This window comes from Solea solea, chromosome 4, assembly GCF_958295425.1.
Source record: "Solea solea chromosome 4, fSolSol10.1, whole genome shotgun sequence".
NCBI lineage: Eukaryota > Metazoa > Chordata > Actinopteri > Pleuronectiformes > Soleidae > Solea > Solea solea.
The window spans coordinates 18,908,031-18,928,689 of record NC_081137.1 but is presented as its reverse complement, the minus strand read 5'-3'; the positions used below and the strand labels follow the sequence as shown (position 1 = coordinate 18,928,689).

The window sequence follows — 20,659 nt, the reverse complement described above, 5'->3', positions numbered from 1 at the left end:
AGTGGTTTTGTTCACAACCATGGGTGTCACTTCACAAGGTGGTGGGTTCGATACCACAGCCTTGCAGGTTCCATTCCGCAGCCTTGCAGGGGTGGGGCAGGGCAGGTTGCAAGAGGTGAGGTTGGACCAGGGGCTGGGAAGGTAGCGAGAGGAGAGGAGGGGGAGGTAGCAAGAGGTGAGGTTGGATCAGGGGCAGGACAGGTAGTGAAAGGTGAGGAGAGGAGGGTCAGGGCAGGTAGGGAGAGGAGGAGCAGGAGAGGAGAGGAGGGTCAGGGCAGAGAGGAGAGGAGGGGCAGGCAGGTTGGGTGAGAAGAGGAGGGGTCAAAGGTCAAATACTTTATATTGCACTTTGCAGCAAAAGGTAACCGCATTAAGACACTTGGGTGGTGGTGGTGGTGGTGGTGGTGGCCTGGTGTGATGGGTGGTTGTGTCAGCCAGCAAGAGGTTAGGTTGGGTTGCAGTGAAGAACTGCAGGGTTGTGGAACTGAACCTGGCACCTTGCCATCCTGACACCATCTGCTGGTTGGGAACAATGCTCGTAGGCCACAAAGGCCGCCTCTGTCTAGATCTTTTTGTCTCCTCTTAATCTTCACTTTGGGTGTTGAACTTTAAAAGCACCGGTTCCTCACAAGAACTGAACCTATGACCTAAGGACTTCACCACAGCGTTCTTGTCCACTGAGCTACCTGCTCCTACTGTTCATCTGGTTCTCTAAGAGCTTTTGACTGTTTACTTTAAACACTGAACTCAAAAGCATTAATTTTTCTTAAGATTCGAGCCTACAATCTCAGGCGTACGAGTCCTATGCTTCCAGCCCATGCTGTTGTTAGTGAATTGTAGAGCACCACTTTCTTTGTGTTTTTAAGTTCTGTCTTGTGGTGTGAATTTTTAAAATTGTGTGTAATTCAGTGAATTGTGAGATTCGAACTTACAACCTCAGGGAAACAAGTCTATATACTGATGGACTGAGCTAATTGTCCTGATGCTGTCATCCTAAATTTCTTGGTGTTCTTAAGTTTCTCATCCTGGTCAGAGTTTTTAAAAATTCTCCAAGAAACTCAGGAATTGAACCCACAATCATAGGTTTTCAGAACCACTTCAACCCAACTGAGCTACATGGTCTGACAAGTGTAAGGCATTTAAGATCGTTTGCACTTAATTTTGTTATTCATCAACTTAACATCTAGCTTTATTTACATCCCAATCAGAATCCGAAGTTTACAAAAAAAATATATAATTAACAAATTGAACCTGTGTCGCACGTCAAAGCTGATCTCTTAATAAATGAGCCACACTGCTCAGTAGAGGTTCTGACTGTCTGAATTCTGAGCTTTAAAATGTGCATAATTGTTGTATATAACAATAAAGTTCATATTAGAAATCTCTATATGTAAAAGGGGCTATATGTAAATAAATCTCTAATATCTCTTCCTGCTCTTTTTCTAACTTATACCATCTTTATTTTTATTAAAAAATTGGAGTTTGAAATTGTCTACAGTTTGTCTCATTTTTACTGTCCATCAGATCCTCCAGCTGCTGCCCCCTGCTGCTGAGTGTGTGCAGCTCCTCCCTCCTGCAGCAGCAGCTCAGGAATCTGCAGCTCATGGTGTAGTTGTTGTTTCTCAGGAAGGAGCGAGCGAAGGAGAGGTGAGCTGAATGCTTTGTAACTTTTCCCTCAGATCAAAGTGTTGATAGTGTGTATGTTTTTGGTCTGTTGATGAGAAACTGAACTGTGGCTTGTTGTTCTTGTCGTGGACTGTCTGTGCAGTTTGGTTTCAAAAGCCTGTTGAAAATGAAAATGAAAAGCAGGAAACTGGAGAAAACTTGACTTTCTCATACAAATGAGCAGTGGAGTTCATTAGAGCAGCTTTCACTTGTTCACATTGAGCCTTAACTGCTGCTGCTGAAGCAGTAAGAGTTTACAGTGGTATGGTTGTGTTTGTTTTTATTTAGTGGTTTTTTTCAGTGTTGATTTTTTTTTCTTTTCTTGAAAACTTAACAGCTTTTGTATGAAATTCAAATCCATGTTATCCTATTTAATCTGGTTTAACTCAGATGCCAGGCTTAGAGGGCTGCACAGAAACATGACACTCACGTTGTATCAATATTATATTAATTATAGTTTTCTTTCTCTGGATGGATAGATACCCCTATCTATCTGTCTGTCTATCTATCTATCTATCTATCTATCTATCTATCTATCTATCTATCTATCTATCTATCTATCTATCTATGTGGGAAAGTCTGGTGGTGAAGTGATAAGGTTACAGCTTCAACACCAAGAATCTGGACACACATCATTGTACTTTGTGAGGAAATAAAATGCACTTTTCCACAGGTTTTTTCCCCTCTTCCTGCTCCTTTTTTAAATGATGCGAGGCGATATACATTTCAACTCTCTCCTCACTCTGGTTATGAATAAACAATTACAGCTAACGGCAGCGAAACCACAACTCATTGAAAACCAGTCACATCACCATAACTGGGTTGACCATTTTTTTTTTACCAACAGCTGAATGATGTTACTGCCTTATATGGAGAAGGAAGTATTTCTTTCACGTTACTTTTTAAAAGTTAGGTTTCCTGCGTGTACCGGCAGTTGTTTTTGACGTGAATGGACGTGGACATTGTTGGAACTTGTAGACATTCCTCCTGAAAGGTTTGTCTGTGAGTAAGAAACGAGTGTTGTTGGTTTTTTGTTTTTTTTGGAATTACATGTCAAGGCAAAGGACATGTTCATGTTTTTATCAAAATGATGCAGTGGCTCGGGTATCAGGTCAAGACATGTACTCTGTACTCGAGTCAGGAGGCGTCACAGTACATGTGCTTTATGATTTTATTCTGCTCTCTTCAGAAAGAATAAGTAGTTTTGAGTAATTAGGCTGGTCTGTCTGTCACAAAACTTGACATTGAGTTCTTCCATGGGTCTGTAGTATTGTACCTTGGGTTTGTAGTAATTAACACAGGTACTCATTTAATGTTATAGAAATTGCATACTAATGCAATAAAAAAATTTTTCACTTGTGTTATAATATAGTAATGTAATCATAAATACTACTAAGTACTCAGAAATAAAGAGTACTATAGTTAGTACTAACCACATGTAGACATGTACTGTAATGAGTAATTACCAGTGGCGGCTGGTATATGCAGTTACCGCATATTACCACTGGAATACGCCAAAGCACCATTATCATGCCTGATACCAATATTTTAAAAATATTTACTTAAATTAAAATAAAAAATACACAACAAAAAGTTTTTACTTTTCAGGCATTTATTTTTTTGTGAGTGAATTTTGCCCGTCTCACAATTTTGTTCGCATAGCATTATGTGTCTGTTATGTGCCGTGTTTTTTTGCTCTTTGAGAGACACGTTTTAAGTCTGTAATACCTGAATGAATCCAGGCTTGTTCGGTGTCCGCCGGCATCTGAAAGAGGAGGCAGGGTAAACAAAACATGCCACCGGTGTTCGGTGCTTTCTTTTCCGTAATGAAACAGGCAATTAAGCGAAGGTAAAGTGAGCACAACTTACATAGAAGCGAGCGGAGGAGGCATTTCCGTTTCCGCCAGCATCAGCTCGGTCCGCTCGGCTCTGGGAGGTCTTCGTTCGCAAAATTCTGCGCCCCAAAATTCTGCGAGTTTTCTTATCCTTTGAACTGTAAGGGTGTCTCTGCGTGCCTGTCTCACTATGAGCAAAAATCTACGAGAAAAACGTGTGCGCACTAAAACCGGAAATACGTCACTTAACCGTAATACACCTCTCACTCAAGTTAACGTTTTTAAACTACATTTGAATGCAGATTATACACGGTAGTCACGGTCTGTACAACGTGTAGCGCATTTATTTAAATTTTCCATGTTTTTATAAATAATTTTAGATTATGCCTATCTTCTTCTTCATGTGAGACTGGTGGGATTGCGCCCTAGCGCCCTCTACGGACAGACCGCCACTGATAATTACTTACTAATACGCATAATGATTATAGATATATTAATAGACATAATGATCCAAAGTAGGGGAGACCAGGGACAGTTGTAACAGGGGACAGTTGTAACAACTTTTATTCCTCCAATCAGAAACAACTTAGAGTGATGACACGTACTGTGCGCATGCTCAGTGAGTGTCCCTCCATTCCTGCTAAAGAGAGAGCAACATTTGAAACTTCCTGATGGTGTTATCTACAAAAGCTTGTTTTTAGGTAAAACAATTACTTTCCTGTCTGATGTACTTTTTTGGATGCTGTTTTAAGATCAAATGTATATGAATTCAAACAAGTATTATTTTTGTTTTGTAAGCTTAAAATAGAAATGGCTAACAAGTGCCAAACTAGCAGTCAATCTTGCTCACATGAGATGAAAACATGGTTGGTGATACTGGGACGGTGTAACGCCCTGTTACAACTGTTTCATTTATATTTTAAAAAACTAATAATAATAATACCTATTGTAAATAAATAGGTAAATGTATTATAATCATTTTCTTGCATTATAATTTGACGGCTTCACTTTTTTTGTCATGTAGTATGAGAAAAAGGTAAACATTACTTAAAAACATGAAATTAATAGTCACAATAACATAACTGATAAATAATATTTTCCATTTTGGCTATATGATTGATTAATTATGTATATTTTACACATGTAACAACTGTCCCTGACATGTGTTACAACCTTGTAACAGTGGAGAGACTGTTTTAAAATCAATTTTGCAGCCTGTACATATTTCATAAAACCACATAAATACATTATTTCAACAGTTGATAGATTGAAGTTTATAATAAAACAAATTGGTTATTCCAGTGTAAATGGTTTTTGATGTATTGCTGAAAATTGCAAAAAGCGTTACAACTGTCCCTGGTCTCCCCTACACACTTAATGATGTAATTATATAAAATCACTACGGAGTGATCATGTAATGATGCAATATTTACTACAAGTATTCATATAATGACATATACTACTCAAAAAACTACTAACTACTCAGTTCATATTGAATAAAAAAATACTACATTGTCCAAGTACTTTTAAAGGAAGCTGATTTTACAGAAATAATTATTTGTCCAAGTACTCATAGTTTTAAAGGTTGATTCCACAAAAATACTACATTGGTTAATACTACAAAATTCATTAGCAGCTAAAGTCCGGCACCTGACGACACTGGCACCAAGAAGCAAAATTTTCTCGTACTTAGTACTCGTGTAATCGTGTAGTAATTAACACTGTGTACTTGTGTGATAATATCATACTGATCGTATTGTTTCCTCTCAGCTAAATCCGAACATGCTCCAAACCAGCAAAGCTCCAGTTGAGTGAAGGCAGAGCCTCGACATGATCGCACTATACCGGCCAGCGAGAGTAAACCACTAACTTCAACAACAGCTTCAAGAAGACGTGTGTCATCAGCAGAGCAGGCACCATGATTGACCTGAGCTTCCTGACAGAAGAGGAGCAGGAGACGATCCTCTCTGTGCTGCAGAGAGACTCTGAGCTGAAGAAGTCTGAGGAGCAGCGCGTCCAGTGAGTTCCCTCTGTTTGCATGAACTTGCACTACTCAGTTAGTGATCTTCAAATTGGACCTGTTAAGAGACAGCATTGTGTAACTCTGCAGATGATACAGATACATACAGAACTGTTAAAGGTCCAGTGTGTAAGAACTACAATGTCGTGCAGCATCAGGTTTACGTGAACTAGTGTGCATCCCCTCAACATGTCCACTCGCTGTAGAGACATAGCAGCACAAGCCTTTGTAGAGCAAGGCCCATGTCAAGGTTTCACATAAAGGGCTTATTTTGAGGGAATGAAAACAACCAGGAACATTTTTTTATGATGAGATGAGAGATAATATCCTATATTGTCCCATCACTAATTTCCACTGAGCTGTGCCCAGCCTCTCCCATATAAAAGAGATTTTTATCTCAAATAAGGGTTGAATAAATAAACTGTTCAGAACATGTTTATCTGCTGCCTCACTTACCTGATGTGCAGGTGAGAATGCAGCTTGCAGCTTAGCATGTTAGTGTGTGTTGGAGTAGTGGTGACCATGGACTTCCCACTAAGTGTGTATTGTCTGCATGCAGGAAGCTACATCAGTCTCTGAGTAACAGAGACCAGCTCAAGTACCTGACCGGAGACTGGTTCTACGAGACGAAGCAGCTCCGTCATCAGGATCGCATCCATGGCTCTGACATCATCTTGGCCTCCATGAGACACACCACGCAGAAGCCTTTAACGATACGTGAGTCATTAACCATTCTGTCATGAGAGTGAACACTGTGCCTGACTCCAAAACACATGGAGTCAGTAGCAACTCAGGTTTTTTTCTTGAAGAGGTTTGTGGTGAAACTCAGGAAATGTAACCTCTGTGAAAAGTGGGCAGTGCTCACTGAAACTCCAGCGGGCCCTGACGAGTCGTTGGGCAACTAAAAATAGGATTTTAATGACATTTTCTGGGGATGTAGCTTATCACCCAAGCATGAAATTATTCGATTTTGGTGGTTATATAGAATAGATTCACAACTTGCTTGAGGTTTTCGATCCCTGACTGCTGTCTCTGTGGTTTAGATGTCCATGAAGGTTCTCATTCCTCCAGGTCATTAGTGTAGATAGAGTATAATCAGGTGGACTTGCTTCAGTTGTCTAGAAACATTGTTTGTTCTTGGATGAGAGAAAACTCAAGCAGGTCCAGTCGCCTGTATATCTACACTTGTACGATTACGTTTATTTAATTAATTAATGATGTGGTCCTCAAATTGGACCCCCAAATTGTCCAGGGTGTGACCCCGCCTTTTCGCCCTGTGCCAGCTGGGATTTGCACCAGCAACCCTCATGCGGAGGATAAACCGTGTGATATAAATACTATCTTTAGTGCGTCAGACAGGTGGGAGCATCATTTTACTGCTCACCCCAGGTCACCCCTGACAGGAGAGTAACGTCAGCTGATCCTTGGCAGAATTCCAGTCGATCATCTCAGCCTGCTGAACTTCTTTCATGTGCAAGAACTGAAGAAAGACTAGATTCCATATCTTAAACATAAATTAAACTATACTGTCATCCGGACGAATTGACGTGAATCATAACGGTTGTTTTAAGCCTCTCAAACATTCATGAAAGCTGTGATCTGACTGATGTATGTGTGTCCAGTCTGAAACCTCATACAAGACACTATTATTTAAAATTTAAAACTACACACCAGAACGTTACAAATTGCAAATAATAGTGTGCATATCAACATTCCCGGCACTCTTACCAGGCTTATGTTCAGACACATAAGTAGCAAACCTATCTAAGCATATCTTTAAGTTAAGCAAACATTCCATTCTGTCTGGCTTTTAAAAAGACATTCTCAAATTCACATAATTCACACAACCTGTTTCCTTCAGGAACATTTTCAAACCTTCCAACTTAAAGAAATAATTCCTGCTCTAAAGACCTCTGATTTCATAATAAGTTTGCTTTAATGAAAGACTTATTGCGGTAATAATGCTCGGTTTGAATTATGTTCTTAATTTGGGTCTTTTTTTGTCCATTTGTCTTAAAATTCAGTCAGCAACTCACTCAATTGTGCTCACGCTGCATGATAAATATCTGTAAATGAACAGCTTTAATCAGTGTGTGGTTCACAGATACAGTACGTGAGGTAAATTGCTGTGTGTCTCATCGTTGTTGAACACTGGCTGCGTGTTGTGTGGTGTGCTGCAGTGGAGCTCTCGCAGATCTTGCCCGAGGAGTCCAGTTTTGTTGGCAGTGACAATAAAGAAGTGTTTGTCCCACCTTTACTCTGTGGACTGCTTCAGGAGAACAACACTGACAGGTGAGTACGTACGCTATATGCACAATAAAAAAAAAAAGGTAAAGCCTTTTCTTTTGACCAGACAGATACTGTTCTCCAATGGAGACGGAAACTGGAGCTAAAATACCTCACTATTTATCCTGCGATCTAAATTCATGTTAATGCCGCTGTGTGTTTACTGGAAGCAGGGGCGTTACGAACACAGTATGCAAAGCAGGAAGTGGCCCGAGGCCTTGAGTTGTACAAACTGTACGGGCCGTAAGATTAAAAAGTGTAAAAAGACGTACTAACAAATCAATGTTGCGAGTTTCAGCAGCAAAATGATTTTTGGCTATTGCTATTAAAGTGTGTATTTTACTTAGTGTTAGAGGGAAAGGCCGCCACACGGGTGGTGTTGTGGTTAGCACTCTTGCCCTTGCAGCAAGAAGGCCCAGTTGCTTCCCACAGTCCAAAAACATGCAGATTTGGGATTAGGCAAATTGGACACTCTAAATTGACCATAGGCGTCAGTGTGAGAGTGTATGGTTGTTTTGTCTCTATGTGTCCCCTGTGATGTGACTGGTGACCTGTCGAGCAGAGTGTACACTGCCTTTCACCCTATGTCAGTTGGACCTGACACCAGTACTTGGAAAAGACCAAAACCAGACAGATTTTTTTGGTTCTTGTACGTATTTCTGGATAGTGTTTGTGGGTCTGCAGTGAAAGATCATCGATTTTAAAAAGAAAGGAGATGTGAAAGCCTTTGTCACGGATGGAACACAAGGAAAACGGATGTAAGCCACTTAACAGATGACTCACCTGATAGAATCTTAAAAAAACAAGTTTTTCCGCCCAAAAACCGCTCACGCCAAAATCCATCCGTGCACAGAGGAGTAGTTGATCCACTGCAGCCTACATCAGTCATTTCAAATGTCTTCTATTGTGAAGTTAAAATCCTTAGTTCCAATTTATCTAAGTGACACAAACTTATGAAACAAAGCAGCAGCAGGTATTAAGTTCTTCAGTTCCCAGCCAGAAAATTATTATCTAACAGAGTGAACATTTAAAAATGATAAACAGACATCCATTTTATTAGGTGAGCCTTTTTGTTAAGTGGCCTAAATATGTTTTTCCTTGTGTCCCTGCTGGCAGCCATGTCATCGCAGGCTAGTTTATAGTCATATAGTGAAGACATTATTTTGTCACATCAAAACACGTGAACTGTCACATTCCATTGTGGCGCAAGTAAAACTATTTGAATAATTATCTTTAAATAATCCTAAACCTCTCACACACACACACACACACACTAAACTCAGTGTGATGTAAACAAAAACATATGATGTCTGTTTTCAGCAAAAATCACATGCCGCACTAGTAGAGGGGATTATTTCTGTGTGAATGAAAGTTGCACTCATTCCGAATGGATCTAAATAATCTTCTTACAGGGTCACTTCTCACATGTTTTCTGTTTTCCACAAGAGTGAATATCACACACACACACACACACACACACACACACACACACTTTCTGCACTGCCTTTACTGCACTTGTGAGGACTTTTGCAGCTTGTCCAGTAAAATTATAGCTGGACTGGAACCAGAGAACAGATGTTGTTCAAGTGTAGAAGGGAACGTATTACTACCATCAGTGTACATATTTCCTAAAATTAGATTAATCACTTCCGAGAAAACAAATAACACACTCTTTATTTGTGTCAACAGGTACCAAAACCAGGACCCCTATGACACATTTAAAGACATACAGTCAACCACAAAGGTAGGATTCTGTCTTTTTACAAGGTGGAACCATGATTTATTCATTCAAATTGAGGAATTTTTATTGGTGAAGTTGCAGCCAAACATCCCTCACCTCACCCTTCTCATCCAACCGATGTTTACCTTCAATTAGCAAAATCAAAATCTGAAGTATTGGAAAAACTAAAATTTCATAGAATCCGGTGATTGAACTGAATTATATAAAAAAAAACTTCAATTCCTGCCAAATGAAAATAATTTCACCTTAGATTTTAACCACTGGACCTTTAAGCAGTATTATCTGAAGTTAAACTGTGAATTTTGGTTGCTACGGTAACAGCTGGAGTGGACATTATTCCAGACCTGCAGTATCTCATCATCTTTCTGATAAACTTCCTCTTATCTTAATCCCCCCAGATTTTAGACATCACAGTAAACGCTTGTAAAATAAAGCAAGATATTAAAATGAGTTAGCGTTGGATTTCCGGATTCTGTAAATATGAAGCGATCACTACACAAGCGCAATCCATTTCCTGTTGCTCAAATGTCCCCCGTCTGTTTTGGTGTCCTGGGGCCTGGTGTTTTATTTACTGCACATAGAAGTACTTGATCCACTGCAGTAAACAAGAGTGTACTGTAAAAGAAATCCACTCCAGTTCATGCATCAATATATTTTACCAACAAATGTCACATTAAAGCATAATGTGACATCTTAAAAGTGTTTTTCTTTTGTCGAAGCAGAGAAAAAATCCCTTCAACAGTGAACTCTGTGCTCATCAAGCTTTAGAGGAGGATCACACCCCGGAACAGACTGAAGGTACATTTTTAATGTGTTACATATAAGCTGTGATATTGGTGGCACACATTTCTGTTGTGGTCTAATGATATTTCATGTGCTATATTTTGAACTGAGCGGTGTATGTCGGACAAGTGGTGAAACCCAAATCTATGTAAGTGTGGTTTTAGTGATCTATTTGATATCCGGGTGAATGGGTCCTTCAGCTTCAGCTGCTTCAAGCTTTTTTGCTTTGAACAGCATGACGGCATGAGCAGTGGTCGCACGGCATTGGCTTCTAATTTCTACCATTTTTTTAATATGAGGTCATTCCATTTGTGTTTTTGTTGGGTTTTTTTCGTGTGGAGAAAGTGGCAGAAAAGTGACAAATTGAGCCAGTGATCGTGAACCACGCTTTTCTCACAGGTTGCCAATGTGAATGGAAGTCTATATAAACGACAGGCTAGCCGGAGGATTACACAGAAATACATTCCTAAGGCTTAATCTGTCCTGCGTGACTGGAAATAATTCACAGGAATGATGAAAACAATGTTTTGTGGGTGAAACGTTAGACGGGAAGAGAAACCCTGCAGTATATTACTGTTGTTAGTTAAGATGTGCACACTTTTAAATACACTGTTGACTGTTGTTTTTTTCATGTGGTAGTTTGATTTAAATTTGGGATTATGATGTTGAAACAGATTACACAGTGTAACTGTGATGATTGTTAGTCTCTTTGGCCAGCGAGATGGCGTTCTTGTGGTAAAATGGAGAAAGGAGTTGCTTCATTTTGTATTTGCAACAATGGAAAAGAGGAGCATTCACCTGGTGCCTGTGGTGTTTTTCACTCAGGAGTGCAACACAACAATAGCTCTGAGGGAAAACTACTTGTGTCAACACCAGCGTCTTGTTTCTGTTGATGAAGCAGGAGCCACTTTTGGAGACGTAAAAATGCTGAAACCACAGTTAACCAAAGTTAAATATAGTTTGGTTTCATGTCCACAGGATGACTACGGAACATATACTGAGGCAAAGTTGGCCACAATGTCACATTCTCCTTCTTCTTCTCTCAGATAAATTGCTCTTGTTCAGGTGTGATCTGCCATCACACCACCATTTGATATCAGCTTCCAAAGCCCATGTTTTAAAATATTCCACACTTAGCATGCTGCCAATCACATGCCGATTCGGGGCAATTAGCCACAACTTGCTAAACGTGCCAGTGACTGGATTAGGGAAGGACATCATGTAGTGTGAGACACTGTATCTCTTTAAATGATCTGCAAACAACTCCTAGACTCTAACATATGACAAAGAGATCTAACATAATAGAGGAGATCTAAGGTTTTACATCTAAATACTAAACCTTTTTTGCATTGTTGATATAAAATACTGTTCATTTGTTTGTTTTTTTGTTTTTTTTCCAGACGCTTTACCATCATTTGACTGCTCCATTTCTTATGTTAGTAACCTTAGACAAGATGCTAGTCTGGCATCCCAGGACGCATCTAAAAACGGAGCAGTCAGCACAGGCTCAAACGACTCTTTTGCTGACACAGACGGACCAGAGGGCAGACAGACTAACTCTTCTGCCCCGCGGGGCATCCTCAAGCCCCTGTTAAGTTCTAGCTTCACAGATACATCGGTCACTGACCTGGATGTGCAAAATCCAATTATTGTGGATCCTTCCAATGACACCTGGACAGACAGGAGGCAGGTGAGGTTCAACTCTATGGTCACTCAGGGGAGTGTGGAGAGACAGAAAGGGAAGGAGCTAGGAGAGCACAGTTTGCTGGACTTTGACTCCAGTGCTCCCTCTGAGATGAGGAACGGTCTGAATAACTATGACCTTGAGGGTCTTGGTGAGACCAGTGCTGGCACACAAAGACCAGTACTCAACCAGAGTCAAGAAGATGCACAGGATGATGATGTCAGTTGCAAAAACGAGGCAAAGCTGTGGGGACAAGAAGCTGGACGACACAGGGTTCTTGGTGGTAAGGCTTTTAAAACACCAACCAATTAGTCAAATAGTCAAGCGATACCTTCAATAAAGTATAATAGGGTTACAGGTGAATACTAACATTCTTATTCATCCTGCTTTTGCATGTACAACACATGCATTAAAATATACACATTACTGCATGTACTGCATGACTGACGCATGTATAACATGGCAGAGTGGAGGGTAAGACAGTAAAAAATGATTTGTCTGTATGATACATTTTGTAATGCCAGGTGTTTTTCACTGTTTTTACTGTAAGTTTTAGGGTTTTTTAATAATGTTGTGATGGACAACAAACCAGACCAAATGAACAGCAGAGTGATTAGACGGCACAATTTTAAAGGCTCCTTCAAACAGATGGGACATTTTTTTAATCCTCTGATTCGTGATTAAATCAATGGGTTTATCCCTCTTGGGACAACTATTTGTACACTTGGAAGATTTCTTCAAAAGTCTAATTTTGGTTGGGACAAATTTGAATGTCCTACAATATGTAGCCCATTTCACCTGACAGTAATACAACAAGATAAAATGAAGCTTTTTCACTTTGTTACACTGTGCTTGCTAGATTTCACCTATGTGAGTGATCCAAGAGAAAATTACTGTCTTTGCAGATGTCTCTGAGCGCTGGCATTCGAAGTGCCGAAGCCGTGCAGGTTCCAGCCTTGTTTCCGCTGAGCAGGATCCAGGTAAGCTTGTTCACCAGAAGACAGAGTCTGAAGAGGACTGTCACTCTCAGGCTAAGGCCAAAGAGGGGCCAACCCGACACGACAGTCATCGACAAAACCTTCCCGGACAAAGCGCTGACATTTCTGTAGAGGCTAGGTCAGATATCAAGCAGTCCACTGGCGTCAGCTCAGCGAGTTCGTCTCATGCTGCTTCGCCGCGGCTTAGACAAAGACTGCTTGGAATTTTTAGAAGACTTAAAGACAAAAGAGGTGAGGTGCAGAGTCCACAAAGAGAAGAGGTGAAGATACGGGAGGAAAAACCAAGAAACGCTCAGATTCTCTCCAGAGGGGCTGCAGATGGGCCTGTGGACAAACACAGAAGTGTCACACATGAATCTAGAGAGGTCAGAACACTACCACTTGCAGCACTCCAGAGCACCACATTTGAGGAATCAGTGGCCACAATAGATGTAGATACTCAGCAGGATGTAACAGAAGACACAGCTGTCCAGGTTCCAGAGAAACTGTCCAACCTGAGAGCTTTCTGGGAGACTGCAAACACTAGTCCCAAAAACAAATTTTCCAGAAAGGAGAGAAATGAAGAAGACATCTCAGGAGCCTCGCATGGTCTTCAGACATATGCAGAGAGCTTAAACAAGATGTCACCTCATATTCTGTCACCACAAACTGAATATAAACGTTTAGTAGATGTATCAAAGGAAGATGGCACGTACAGAGCTAATCCAGTTCTTATATATGAAGAGACAGACGACTCTTTAACAGTATTAGAGTCACAGGAAAGCTTTGTCACCCCTGTGCAGAAGAAGCTGGAGGGTGTTCCCCCCAACCTCACCAGACAGTCCAGTTCCAGTCCTCCAGAGGAAACACCAGCCAAGATCAGTGAGCTTAGGCATTTCTGGGAAAAAGAAACGACTGGCCCTAGAGTAATCACCGCAAAAGTCAAGGAAGACAACAAAGTTGTTTCGCCCCAGCCTGACCGTAGAACATCCATAGACAATAGAGAGAATTCTGACGAGTCTAAGGTTTTAAAATCACTTAAAGTGACAGACAAAGGTTTTGTCATTCAGAGTCCAGAAAGGACACGAATGATGAGCTCTGGAGGTGCTGGCAAAGTCAAGGCTGATACAAAGCCTCAGCCACGCCCCCTCAGCCCGAGTAAATCAAAAAACCATGACGATGACGTCCGAATGAGTCCATCTAAGACCTGCCACCCAAGGGTCCTTCCTACAGAATCACCCAGTCCTAAGAGATCCAGGCTGGATGGTTCTCCCTTGAAAACCTTTCCAATCAACATTGATTTGGTTGAACAAGAGAAACCATCACCGATGCCAAGACAGACGAGGAGTCCCTTACGTGGAGCAAAGCAACCAGAGGACTGTGACACTTTTAAGACACAGCACACACCCTCGACTTCACCAAAATCCAAACCAACTCCAGAGAAGAGAGTTGGGAGCTTGACACGCCTTGCCAGATCTTTCATCCCTCAGGATTATCAGCACTACCTCGGGCCGCAGGAGAAGGAACATGTGCCTCCTTTTCACCAAGAGAAAAGTGAAGAAAATGACCTGAGAGACTTTGTGGACAACCAGAGTCCTTTAATCAGTTCTTGGATTGTGCAAAAGAAAGATGGAAACTCCGGCCAAGAAGCAGCAACAACCAGGGCCTGGTCCCTGCCTCGGGCAAGTTCAAGCAGTGAGCTTTTGAATTCTCTCTCTCGCTCTCCTCGAGATAACGATTGATCAATGGAAACTGACCGTCACGTTTTCCTTTAAGAAAAATCACACGAGGTTAACACATTAACATCACAGTGAGTCTGATTTGACTTTCGCTTATTTGCACTTGACGAAATCCTGAAATTCAAAATGTGCGTGTGTTTGTGCAATCTGCTGTGATTTGGTTGTTCTTCTGTGTTTCCTCTTCACTTGATTTCGCTCGGCTTGTTTTGTTTTCATTGATTTTATGTGCTTAAAACCTGGATGAGACCTGGATTATCCCAGATTTTGAGACCTGGAATACTCCAGTGGAAGTTGGGCTATTGTGGCACGTAGATTCTTTATATTTTAAGAAATCTACAAATCCCTTTGCCACTGATTGACTGAAAGTCATACCATATCCAGGTTTTAAACACCTCACAGTAGCTGAGATGGTGAGAAATCAAGGACAGATACGTCACATAATCAGAGTCCTGACTGCGGTGCTGATTATGAATATAAAATGAACCATGATTTCTCATTTTTTTTAATGCATGGAAGCTGTAGGTGGTGTGGCATCTATGTTGAGTCTATTTTTCCAGAGCTGAGCTGTGTTTCATTTGTGGCAGGTTACGATGACAGTCCGACCTCCATCATGGCCGCTCTGAAGCGATTATCGACAAGGATGACTGTGTCCAGAAGTCTGGAAGACCTTACCTCGCAACCAAGTAACGCAACTCTTTTATTCTGCCCATGCAGAACCTGAGTTCCTTTATACAGTTAAAGCTGTAGTGTGTGACTTTTAAATGTAAACAAAATGTCTGTAACTTTCAAACCTTTTGTCAAGGGAGTTCACACAATATCATTTTGTGATTAGCGCTGTCTCGTTGTCTCTCAGGTGAAGAGAGGACTAAATATGGCTCAGGAAAGCAAATGAATCAAAGTCTGGATGATGGTAAATATGTAGCCCGCTCTTTATATACTATACAGAATGAATGAGTGAATTCAGTCTTGTTATTGTGCCATGTAGACTATTTTGAATAACAGAATTCAGATTCGAGTGATTTTAAAGTGTTGAAAGACAGGAAGATTCTATTTCTATTTTGCCTAAATCACACAATTCCCACAATCTAAATTATAAGATATAAACTTTTGTACTTCTAATTAAAATATAATGACACTATAAATGATTTCTGTAAAAAGATGAAGCTTGTTAGCTTTGGCAAAACCCTACAATTTTAAACATGTACAGTGTAAATACCGACACCTGCTGGGCAAACATGGAACCACAGCAGTCTGTGATATGCCAAAGTTATATTTTTCTTCCAGTTTCCTCACTTTCACCGTCCGCCTCCTACTCAAAGCAGCTGAATGCCAGCGTGTCGGTGCCTGTCCTCCAGCTGGACGAGGTAAATCACCTTTGACCCCCCCCCACACCTTAAGTGTGTGTGATTATTTTTTTTTTTTAACCTAATCCTACAGTCTTTTCTGCTTTTTCATCAGACGGACAGTGACAGCACCTTCGACACAAGCTTGAGCCGGAGAAGAAACACAGGCAGCTCCACGTCTAACATAAGTCTGTCCTCAGGAATGGCGTCCATGTCGTCTGTATGTCAACCTGCAGCATCACATACTGGATGTTTATGATATAAAAGAAAAACAATGAAATTCTGGGATATATTGGCCCAGATTTTGGTGACAGACAGGAGAGTCTGTGGAAAACTGAGTGGCCTTGGTGGAAGTTTGTGCTCTCTGAGTTTTTCTCTATTTTATTCAGCGTTAGAGAAACATACTTAACTTTGTCTTTTCTTGCCCTATTGCCTGCACGTTCTCTCTCTGGACTTACAAAGCTTTTAGCAGCTAGCTTTAGACATGAGGCAATCGTAGAAGTTATAAAAAGACTAGAACTTACAGTATGGTTGGCGTTTTTCTCTCTGAGCAGGTGAGCGGCAGCATCAGCAGCATTTTCCACGCGGACTACGGCAACGTCGAGGTGCAGGGAAACATCCAGTTTGCCATGAACTACATCCAGAAGCTGGGAGAATTCCACATCTTTGTGGTGCACTGCAGGGACCTGGCTGTGGCCGACACCAAGAAGCACCGCTCTGACCCGTGAGTAACAGCTGTAAAGACACGGGATAAATTATACATCAGTGATTTGTCTATAATGTTTGTGATTTTGTTAACCTTTTTGTTTTATATATACACAGATATGTGAAATGTTATCTTCTCCCTGACAAATCAAAGTTGGGGAAGAGAAAAACCACGGTGAAAAAAAAGACTTTAAACCCCAACTACAGTGAAATTCTACGGGTAAGATACATATCCATATTATTTTGACCTTTGACCTTTAGAAATCTCTTTTACATACAACACATATACGATTCTGAATCAAACATACAGCGGAGATTTAATTAAAAAAAAAAAACAACAACAACAACAAAACACCTAATAAACAAAGAAATATTCATAAAAAAATAGATGAAGTTATCTTTGTCGACTAAGTAATGACCCGTCTACTAACGGGTAATTATGGGGGTCAAGTTTAAGGTCAGTGATACTTTATTTATTTATTATGCCGAAAGGTAGATTTAGTTTACAGTGAAGTGAGCCTTAGTTATAGAACATAGAGCAGTGTGACTTAAAGAATCCAGAAGGTAAAGTGTATCCTTCATATTCAATTTGGAGTGGTGAGTTATACAGAATATTGTCTTAAACTTGACTTGACTTCCACTTCCACTGCTCTCTGAGGCAGATGTTTTGCTCCTCTTCCTCTCCTCTTTTCACAGTTCAAAATCTTCAAGGAGTTGTTAAGGACTCACAATTTGAACGTCTCGGTTTGGCACAACGACGTCTTTGGACGGAACATTTTCCTGGGCGAGGTGGACCTGGATTTGTCCGAGTGGGACTTCAGCAACACGCAGATAAATGAATACACGTTAAAAGCCAGGGTAAAGGCCTCATTTTTGTGTGTAATTCTTTTAATGTATTTACTGTATTTACCATGATATCTACTCACCTCAGGTGTCAGCACAGACCCCGGCAGTGTCTCCTTCACGCCAGGTGGACGGCAGAGGACAGATGAGAGTGGCCCTCAGATTCCTGCCTCAGACATCCCACAGTGAGCTCACCGTGCTTCATATTCTCTCGCTTATATACCTCGACTTAAGTCATTATTATTACGAGTTATTGTGGGTCGACTGCTTCCACAGGTAGTAGGACATCGAGGATGGAGACCGGTGAGGTGCAGATCTGGGTGAAGGACTGCAAGAGTCTCCCCTCAGTCCGAGGAGTGATTATCGACCCGTTTGTGAAATGGTAAGACAGATGTCCTGCGCGCCGTCAGCCCACTTTAGCTTTCCACACGCTGTGGAAAGCTAAAGTGTTTAGTCCAGCAAGTCGGTGAATCTGCGAGGGAATCCATTATGGACAGCTCTTCACCGTGAAATATTTTATGACAGCGCTGCCAGTTGTGTGATGGCCAACCAAAAAGAACAGCCCGTTAGACTTTGTGATGATTGAAATGCAAAAACTGAATGTATTTAAAAAAAACAACTCCTCCCTAGCACCGTGCTGCCCGACACGAACAGGAAAAGCCGCCAGAAGACGCGGGTGGTGAAGAGGACGGCGAACCCCATGTTCAACCACACCATGGTGTACGACGGCTTCCGGGCGGAGGACCTCAGGGAGGCGTGCGTGGAAATCACAGTGTGGGATCACGACCGACTCAACAGCCACTTCATCGGCGGCCTGCGGCTCGGCCTCGGGACAGGTGAGACGACGCTGAGCGTGATCTCTTTTAACAAGGCACTTTTCATTTTAGCACAAGCACAATGAAACTGCTTCAAGTAATAACACCCAAAACCAGGTCTTAACTCTTAAAGAGACATCTAAGGGGTGACACAATGTGAGTCCTCACTTTCCCAAAATGTCCCCACTCTCTTATGTTTTATAAGTTTTTTTTTTGGTCCTCACAAAGACATAAGACCTTAGTTAGAAAATAAACTCCTGTGTGTTTTTCCCATGCAGGGCAGAGTTATGGGGTGGATGTGCCGTGGATGGACTCAACGACCGCTGAGGCTCATCTATGGCAGAGGATGCTACAGTCAGACGGTGAATGGGTGGAGGATGTTCTGCCGCTAAGAATCTTTCTGATGGCCATGGCAATGTCAAAGTGAGAGTGTCTGTGTGTTTGTGTAATGATGAGCACTGTGTGTGTGTGTGTATATCTGTACAACTGATGATTTTACTGTAATTATACTGTAATAATTGTAGTGCAAACCACATGTTAAATTTCTCATCTGAAATTTTTTTGGACTATTTACATAGGAATGACACAAAATAGGGAAGAGGACACACAATCTTAAGTTTTGATCTGAAGATAATTTACCGTATAGGGGATATGAGCACTTGTGATTTGTATACAGTCATGTCCTTCCGTGTGATCACTGCTTCCAGCTTTTGTATCCCCAATAAACGGAATATTAAAGCTGGAATATGTCATTTAAATTTCTCTGAAACACTTTTTTTTCAATCTTATTTGCTGTAATTATCTTCAAGTCCGAAACATGATTGAATGTTTGAAATTGAAACTCAAGGAGTTCTTCTTCTTCTTATGGTTGTTATTATTATTATTCGCGTTTTTAAAGCGCTTTCCCATACCCAAAAAACTCACAATAGGAAATTTACGCGTGAAAGTCGTTCAGTGAAAAAGCGTGGCAAGTTGAAAGTGGGGAGGGGCTTACGAAAATGAAAATCAGCTTTCATCAGGTGACTTTTGGTTTTGTTCTCACGTACATAAACGGAAGTTGGTACACACCTTAATCGTGCCAGGGTAGTCCAAAAAGTCTTGTCCTAGCGCTTTGATGCGATCATCTTCAAACTTGCTGAGGTCACTGTGGACAAGTAGACGATCGAAATCAGTTCATGACTTAAACGCGAGTTAACAATGTTAAGAATTTGACTATTTATAAATGTATGTATGTGCAAAGTTGTTATTTAACAGAACTGTCACAAAACCAATACATGATTTGCTAAAGTGACCTATGTGTTCCTCACACACATTTACAAGATTCAAGATCTGTCTGTTCATCTGTGAAATTAAAAATGCGACACGCCCCTGTTGTGTTTTTAAAAAAAAAACAAGATACAAGTTTAAATTTGAATAAAGATAGTAATAAAGGTGAATAACATAAAATAAAATTACCTTAGTGTAAGTCAGTGTTTCCCAACCCTGGTCCTCAGGGAACGCTGCCTTGCATGTTTTCGACGTGGCCCTGCTCCAACACACCTGATTCAAATGAACAGCTCGTTATCAGGCTTCTGCAGAGCTTGATGACGAGCTCATTTGGATCAGGTGTGTTGAAGCAGGGCAACTCTCTGTGACGTGTAATCAGGGAATCAGCTGTGTGTGGATTACATTTAAATGCTGCTCATTAAGGATATCTGCCCTAATCCTGTGTGTTTATGAGTGATTCAACCGCCGCAAATCAAACCCTCACGTTAGAATGACACTAAAGGGGAATCTGAGGATGAAAAAAACAAACTACAATTTTAGCCACAGATGATAAAAAACATCTAAACTACAACAGGGAGTCCATCATATGCTACCTCAGGAATTTATTTGTCTCTTTATTTCACAGTTGGACATCACTTTGTAACTCTCCCATACCAAAGTCCATTGAGATTTTATATAACAGGAGTTGTTGCCCCGCTGCCTTTGTCAGTAAATTAGTTACACAACCTTACCAAACAGAGCAAGAGTAAACAACAATCTCCCACATCCTGTGAGCTCCAATAATTATAATTTTTTTATTTTCCTAAACTAACAAATGATTAGGATAGTGAAGACTGATGTTGGTGTAGATTGTATTAGGTTATACTTTTATGAGGTTAACCTGAACTCTTGACAACGTCCTGGCTCCTGATTGGATAAAGTGCTATGGGATTCTGGTAAAGTGTTATTGTCACAGGG

General features: G+C 40.9%; 1 protein-coding gene across 9 annotated transcripts; it reads left to right on the top strand.

Moving 5' to 3' along the window:
• The first annotated feature begins 1,523 nt into the window (after window positions 1–1,523).
• sytl2a (synaptotagmin-like 2a) lies at window positions 1,524–19,188 on the top strand. Of its 9 annotated transcripts, none has more exons than XM_058627995.1 (19): window positions 1,524–1,647; window positions 5,271–5,519; window positions 6,080–6,237; window positions 7,701–7,812; window positions 9,496–9,550; window positions 10,267–10,345; window positions 11,731–12,297; window positions 12,920–14,686; window positions 15,315–15,413; window positions 15,584–15,640; window positions 16,015–16,094; window positions 16,189–16,293; window positions 16,625–16,797; window positions 16,896–16,998; window positions 17,475–17,636; window positions 17,710–17,806; window positions 17,898–18,003; window positions 18,252–18,457; window positions 18,715–19,188. In XM_058627995.1, the coding sequence occupies exons 2-19, from the start codon at window positions 5,419–5,421 to the stop codon at window positions 18,861–18,863; spliced, it is 4,176 nt and encodes a 1,391-aa protein (XP_058483978.1). In that variant the 5' UTR covers window positions 1,524–1,647; window positions 5,271–5,418; the 3' UTR covers window positions 18,864–19,188. The 9 variants fall into 9 exon arrangements, with proteins under 9 accessions (XP_058483978.1, XP_058483981.1, XP_058483983.1 ...); XM_058627998.1 differs by lacking the exon at window positions 1,524–1,647 and adding an exon at window positions 3,576–3,660 and having other exon boundaries at window positions 12,920–12,994; XM_058627994.1 differs by lacking the exon at window positions 1,524–1,647 and adding an exon at window positions 3,579–3,660.
• Window positions 19,189–20,659: the final 1,471 nt, after the last annotated feature.

Bases quoted from the DNA above. Each gene is read 5' to 3' on its own strand.
- sytl2a (XM_058627995.1), top strand. From the start codon at position 5,419: ATGATTGACCTGAGCTTCCTGACAGAAGAGGAGCAGGAGACGATCCTC. The intron at 14,687-15,314 runs GTGAGCTTTTGA...CATTTGTGGCAG, and splicing joins GCCTCGGGCAAGTTCAAGCA to GTTACGATGACAGTCCGACC. The intron at 16,798-16,895 runs GTGAGTAACAGC...ATATATACACAG, and splicing joins AAGAAGCACCGCTCTGACCC to ATATGTGAAATGTTATCTTC.